General features: G+C 37.2%; 1 protein-coding gene across 1 annotated transcript in view; it reads right to left on the reverse strand.

Moving 5' to 3' along the window:
* Positions 1-1029: 1029 nt before the first annotated feature.
* The window catches only part of LOC104991201 (olfactory receptor 13C2-like), a 10129-nt gene continuing 3576 nt past the window's right edge, over positions 1030-7582 (reverse strand). Inside the window, exon 3 of the mRNA XM_010843604.1 lies at positions 1030-1200. Within this exon, the coding sequence (XP_010841906.1) occupies positions 1030-1200 (171 nt within the window). The remainder of the gene's footprint in view (positions 1201-7582) is intronic.

The raw sequence follows: 7582 nt of genomic DNA on the forward strand, positions 1-7582 counted from the left end.
TGGCATCACAGACACAATGGACATGGGTTTGGGTGGACTCTGGGAGTTGGTGATGGACAGGAAGGCCTGGCGTGCTGCGGGTCATGGGGTTGCAAAGAGTCAGACACAACTGAGCGACTGAACTGAACTGAAAAGTAGACATGAACTTATAAAACAGAAACAGACTTATGGCTTAGAGAATGAACTTACTATTACCAAGGGAGAAGGAGGGAGGGGGAGGAATAGATAGGGGGTTTGTGATGGACATGTACACACTGCTGTATATGAAATGAATAACTAGCAAAGATACACTGTATCGCAAGGGAACTCTGCTCAGTATTACTAACAACTTATATGGGAGAAGAATTTGAAGATTAATAGATACATAAACATATTATTGAATCACTTTGCTGTAAACTTAAAACTAACACAACATTTTTTATCAATTACACTCTAAAATAAAATAAGTTGACTGACAGTTGGTCTTTCAGAAGTAGCAAGAAAGAATTTTATTTTAAGTATAGTAAATAGGTTATCTGTATTTCATAGAAGAGAAAATCAAACTAGCATGTTTAAAAAATAGCCTAAGTTCACTCAGCTTGTGCAGACAAAAATCAAATTGGAATTCTATACTCCAAATCACAAGTGTTCTGTTCTTTTCCCTTTACTTCAACTCTGACCAAGTGTAGAAAAATGAAGCCAATCATTTTATAGATATCTGTCCCAAACTTCTGCATAGACCATATCATCCACACCTAGGGCTCAGTTGCCATCTCTGAGCAAAGGACTTTTTCATATACAGCTTGACTCCTGATTTCTCTCCTGGACTTCACTAATCTGTCTTCCCCTGGAAGTCTAATCATCAACACAGTCAACCAGTCATCCAACTTACATCATTACCTTTATGAAGTCATCATCCTTAAGCTTCTCCTCTTATTCAATCAATGCTTGCATTAGAGTTCTTTACTTATACTACTAGAATCATTGTTGATGACTATCCATACATGAAAGATCCTCAAATCCAATACTGTAACCATGAAATTCCCATATTCATCCTGTCTTTTCACTGCCTCTATGTACACTGTCTCCATGGTCCTCTAACTCATTTGTCACATTCTCAGTTGATCCTTTATACTGTCGAAAGACCAGTCTTTCTAAACCTAATATCTTAGCCTGATCACATCGCAAGAGTATGAGAAAACATTCACTGACCTGCTCTTTCTACGGAAAAAAGCCCAGTATGATAAGATTTTTGACAAACAAGCTTCATCAAACCATTTTACCTTCATCTCTTAAACAAATGCTCATTAAAGTCCTGAGAGGATCTCTTTCTTCCCTTGCCTTTGTGAATAAAAATTACTAGCAATTGGTTGCTGGTTTTTATTTTCTCATCTGATTGTCACAGCTTCATAATGTAGACATTGCAGTGTCCATCTTCCAAAGCACAGAGAGGTCACATTCTTATATGGAAGAAACCATTAGCCTTGACTTCCAATTTCTTCTTTTTTGTATTTAAAAAGAAATAAATAATGGTAACACCATCCTAATATTAAATGTATTAAATATGTATTAAATGTATTAAAATAATGTATTAAAATAATCAACTATAAAATACTAGTCATAGGAAAAATTTGGCTTAAAACTCAATATCCAAAAACTAAAATCGGGCATTTGGTCCTGTCAATTCATGTCAAGTAGATAGAGAAACACTGGAAACTGACAGATTTTATTTTCTTGGGCTCCAAAATCACAATGGATAGTGACTGCAGCCATGAAATTAAAAGATTCTTGCTTCTTGGAAGAAAAGTTATGACAAATCTAGACAGTATATAAAAAAAGAGAAATTATTTTGCTGACCATGGTCTATATGATCAACATTATGGGTTTTTTTTTTCTCAGTAGTCATGTACAGGTGTAAGAGTTGGACAATAAACAAGGGTAAGCATCAAAAACTTGATGCTTTCAAATTGTGATGCTGGAGAAGATTCTTGAGAGTCCCTTGGACTGCAAGGAGATCAAACCAGTCAACCCTAAAGGAAATTAATACTGAATATTCATTGGAAGAACTGACGCTGAAGCTGAAGCTCTAATAGTTTCACCACTAGATGTGAAAAGCCAGCTCACTGGAAAAACCCTAATGCTGGGAAAGATTGGGGACAGGAGGAGAAGGGGACGTCAGAGGATGAGATGGTTGGATGGCATCACCAACTCAATGGACTAGTTTGAGCAAATTTCAGGATATAGTGAAGGACAGGGAAGCATGGTGTACTGCAGCCCATGGGGTCTCAAAAAGTAGGATATGACTTAGCAAGTGAATGACAAGTCATAGGCAATAAAATAATGAGCATCCACCATTATCTAGTATGTATACTATGGAAGTTTATTAAAATCAGGTGATTTTATAGCGATACCTATAGTGATACCTATACATTATAGGGATACCTATAATGGTATCAGAAGACTTAAGAGGTCTTCACAAAGTGAAGTTAAAATCATAGGATTAAAGATATCTGGTGAAGCCAGTTTCAGAAAAGTACTTACTGGAGATAATAAACCCAAGGCCAGATAACAGAAAATTTTAAAAGGCTTTCTAAAATTTTAAAATTTTAGAAAGGCTCCATATAGAAATAGAGTTTTAGGGGCTTGGTTAAGTTCTATTTCCTCATCCATAGATCAGAATCTCTCTGACCTTGTGAAGACAGTGAAAGTCTAATCTTTGAAGGAAGGCAGATGAGTGAATATGAAAAGTTGGAATTAATAACAATCTTAAGCCTCATTACTGGGTTAGCTTTTATTTATATATACTTCTGATACCTCCATTCTTTCACCTTTCTATTATTTCTCCAATAGTCATAAACCATTGCTTTCAAGTATTATTATCAGATAATTATTGATCAGTTCATTGACTCCAATCTAATGACCTGAGGTTGTTGCTCTTTGGACAAACTAGATAAATCTTTGTTATAATTTGCTAACATGTCCTAAAATTAATCCCAGTACATCTTCTGTCTCTTTCTTCTTTACCAATGGCCAGTCCTCAACTTGAGTCCAAGCCATTAAAAAAAAATCTACAGATATCATTAATGATTCCATGACAAAAACCAAATATGTGTTGTATGTTTAGCTATCTGGTCCAGAGAGGGATTACAAATGCTATGAAAATTTCTAAGTATACATTTTAATTCTTTGTATATTGTGGTTTATATAATAAGATATTTCACATATTTCAATATTTTACACCCATTTAATAGGCTTTCATTATTGTAACATCTATAGCACAGATTTCATGTCCTTTTTTTTTTTTCCTAAGTGCTAATGAGCTCATTTATACCATTGGATTTAAACCAGGTGTCTGGAATAACAGGATTAAACAGAGTACTAATAGTTTTTGAATATTCATTGGAAGGGCTGATGCTGAAGCTGAAGCTCCAATACTTTGGCCACCTGATGGGAAGAGTAGACTCATTAGAAAAGACCCTGACGCTGGGAAAGATTGAAGGCAGGAGGAGGAGGGAATGACAGAGGATGAGGTGGTTGGATGGCATCACTAACTCAATGGACATGAGTTTGAGCAAGCTCAAGGGATAGTGAAGGACTGGGGAGCCTGGTGTGCAGCAGTCCATGGGGTCACAAGAGTCAGACACTAGTGGGCAACTGAACAACAACAGCAACAACTAGTAGTTTCACTGAAACACCTTTTATCTTCTTGTGAATTTACTTAAAAAAAAAAAAAAAAAAGATGTCAGCATCTGAAGACTAATAACATGCCACTAAAGTCTCTGGTATTTTTTTCTTGACTGGAACTCATCCACTCTACTCTAGTCAGGATATATTTCTGCAGATATTTTATATCTGTATATAGATGTTCACATTACACACACACACATAAATGCATACAGAAACATATCCACACATTTAAAACACAGCCACACATTTAGAGAATATGTAATTATTTCTATTCCATTTAGTTATGTTAAAAAAGAGTTCATACTAGTTTGCTAACACTGCCATAACAAAACATCAGGGACTGGGTGGCTTAAACAACAGAAATTTATCAGGTGATAGTTTTGGAAGCTAGAACCAAGATTAGGATGTTAACAGGTTTAAAGTCTTCTGAGGCCTCTGCTTGGCTTCTAGAGCGTCACCTTCTCACTATGTGCATTCAAATTTTCTTTTCTTATAATGACACAAATCAAGAGCCTACAATAACAGTCTTGTTTCAATTTAACCACCTTTTAAAAGGTCATATCTTCAAATATAGATGCATTCTGAGGTACTAGGTATGTGTGGGAGTAGGGGTGGGGGGCTAGGCCTTCAACATTAGAGTTTTGAAGGAACACAACTCAGCATTACACAGAGGCTAATAATAAACTAGCTAAAAATCTAGTAAAGTAATTACATTCACCTATTGTTGTTGTTATATCAATTGTTGTTGTTCAGTTGCTCAGTCGTGTTCAACTTTTGCGACCCCATGGACTGCAGCACAGGATTGAGTAATGCCATCCACTGAGTCAGTGTTGCCACCAACAATCTCATCCATTGTCATCCCCTTCTCCTTCTGCCTTCAATCTTTCCCCGCATCAGGGTCTTTCCTAATGAGTTGGCTCTTTGCATCGGGTGGCCAAAGTATTGGAGCTTCAGCCTCAGCATCAGTCCTTCCAATGAATATTCAGGATTAATTTCCTTTAGGATTGAGTGGTTTGATCTCCTTGCAGTCCAAGGACTCTCAAGAGTCTTATCTAACACCACAGTTCAAAAGCATCAAGTCTTCAGTGCTCAACCTTCTTTATATCCAACTCTTCACATCCATTTGTATATTACATGTACATAATTTTGAATACTTACCAATATGCTAATTTAATGTTTAAGTTATATTTACACTGAAGTAGAAACTCACACTGATCAGATTGGCCATCATCAATATGTCTACAAATAATAAATGCTGGAGAAGGTGTGGAGAAAAGTGAACTCTCCTACATTGTTTGTGAAGATGCAGATTGGTACAACCACAATGGAAACCAGTATGGAAGTTCTTTAAAAAACTAATAATAGAGTTGCCATAGAATACTGAAATCTACTCCTGGGCATATATACAGAGAAAATGCTAATTCAAAAAGATACATGCACCCCAATGTTCATAACAGCAATATTTAAAATAGGCAAGACATTGAAGCAACCTAAGTGTCCACTGACAGATGAATGAATAAAGAAGATGTGGAATACATATACAGTGTAATGTTACTCAACTATAAAAAGGATAAAACAATGTATTTTGCAGCTTATTTATTTCTAGGCAATTATTGCTAGGCTGGGCCTAGAAATAATTATACTAAGTGAAGTAAATTAGAGAAAGACAAATAGATGATACCATCAATTTGTGGAGTCTACAAAAAATGATAAAAATGAATTTATTTACAAAATAAACTCACAGATCCAGAAAACAAGCTTATCATTAACAAAAAAGAAAGGAGGATGATGGATAAATTAAGAATTTGAGACTAATTGATTGCTGTTGTTGTTTAGTTACTAAGTTGTGTCTGACTCTTTTGCAACCCCATAGACTATATAGCGCCCCCAGGCTCCTCTGTCTGTAGGATTTCCCTGGCAATAATACTGAAGTGAGTTGCCATTTCCTTTTCTAGGGGATCTTCTTGACCCAGTGATAAAAGCTGTGCCTCCTACATTGTCAGGCAAATTCTTCACCACTGAGCCACCAGAGAAGCCTGAGGTTAATAGATACCCAGTTAGCTGATACTACATACAAAACAGATAAATAACAAGGACTTACTATAAACATGGGGAAATATATTCAATATCTTATCATAACCTACTTTGGAAAAGAATCTGAAAAAGAATACACACACACACATAACTGAATTATTTTGTTATACACTTGAAACAATATTAATCAATATATTTCAATTTTTAAAAATTTTAGAAAGAAATAAAAATATCACTAAGCCAACAAAAATAATTATATTTAGCCCTATCAGATCAGATCAGTCACTCAGTCGTGTCCAACTCTTTGAAACCCCATGAATTGCAGCACGCCAGGCCTCCCTGTCCATTGCCAACTCCTGGAGTTCACTCAGACTCACGTCCATCGAGTCAGTGATGCCATCCAGCCATCTCATCCTCTGTCGTCCCCTTCTCCTCCTGCCCCCAATCCCTCCCAGCATCAGAGTCTTTTCCAATGAGTCAACTCTTCGCATGAGGTAGGCAAAGTACTGGAGTTTCAGCTTCAGCATCATTCCTTCCAAAGAAATCCCAGAGCTGATCTCCTTCAGAATGGACTGGCCGGATCTCCTTGCAGTCCAAGGGACTCTCAAGAGTCTTCTCCAACACCACAGTGCAAAAGCATCAATTCTTGGGTGCTCAGCTTTCTTCATAGTCCAACTCTCACATCCATACATGACCACTGGAAAAACCATAGCCTTGACTAGATGGACCCTTTTGACAAAGTATGTCTCTGCTTTTCAATATGCTATCTAGGTTAGTTGTAACTTTTGTTCCAAGGAGTAAGCATCCTTTAATATCATGCCTGCAGTCACCATCTGCAGTGATTTTGGAGCCCCCAAAAATAAAGTCTGACACTGATTCTTACATTGTCTCATATAGGCCCTACTGTTTAGTGTCCCATAAATTAGATGATCCAAACTAGGACACTTTTGACATGAAATGAGTAATAACTAATTACACTGTAGCAGCTGGTATTAATTAGATAAGTTCTGAGCAAATCATAAGATATGGCCACCATTCCAAGGATGTTTCCATTAGGGTCATCATGTTCCAAGACCACAGGATGTTTCACACACAAAATATTGGCATCATATTTCACTACCAGCACCCTAAAACAGTACTGTTTGTGCCATGGCTGATGGAAACTACTTTGGGTTACACCTGATCACTTCCAAGGACCAGATCTAAGTCCATGGAGTCAAGCTAGGAAAACAATCAATCTCTGACAATATCTTATACCCTTGGAACTCAGGGTGATAATACACTTAAGATATTTAATCTGAGGCACAGTGAACCCTATTAATATAATAGGAGACCAGGGATAAGAAGAGAGTTAGATGATAAAAAATCTTCCTTATGGTGGAGGTTAGGAAGAAAGAGATGTCTAATTAAGGTTTTCTTGTTTCCTTTTCTGCATTTTAATTTCCTTATTAGTTCAGTTCAGTCGCTCAGACATGTCCGACTCTTTGCGACCCCATGAATCTCAGCAGGCCAGGCCTCCCTGTCCATCACCACTCCCAGAGTTCACTCAAACTCATGTCCATCGAGTCAGTGATGCCATCCAGCCATCTCATCCTCTGTCGTCCCCTTTTCCTCCTGCCCCCAATCCCTCCCAGCATCAGAGTCTTTTCCAGAGTCAACTCTTCCTCAAATTTTCACTTAGAAAGAAGTCCAGAGCCAGCTATAGCTCAGGGAACAAAGGCAAAATAATCCACACATGGCATAAAACAAACTGGAAAAAGAACCACATCAACATTGATGACACTGAAGAACAGGCTCAAATGACTAGCAATGAAGCCTAAATAGTGATCAGGAATAAGAAATGATTAGCCACAACCAGAAGTTTCTAAAAACAACTATTCCC

The sequence above is a fragment of the Bison bison genome, unplaced genomic scaffold, assembly GCF_000754665.1.
Source record: "Bison bison bison isolate TAMUID 2011002044 unplaced genomic scaffold, Bison_UMD1.0 scf7180017864183, whole genome shotgun sequence".
Classification (NCBI taxonomy): Eukaryota; Metazoa; Chordata; class Mammalia; order Artiodactyla; family Bovidae; genus Bison; species Bison bison.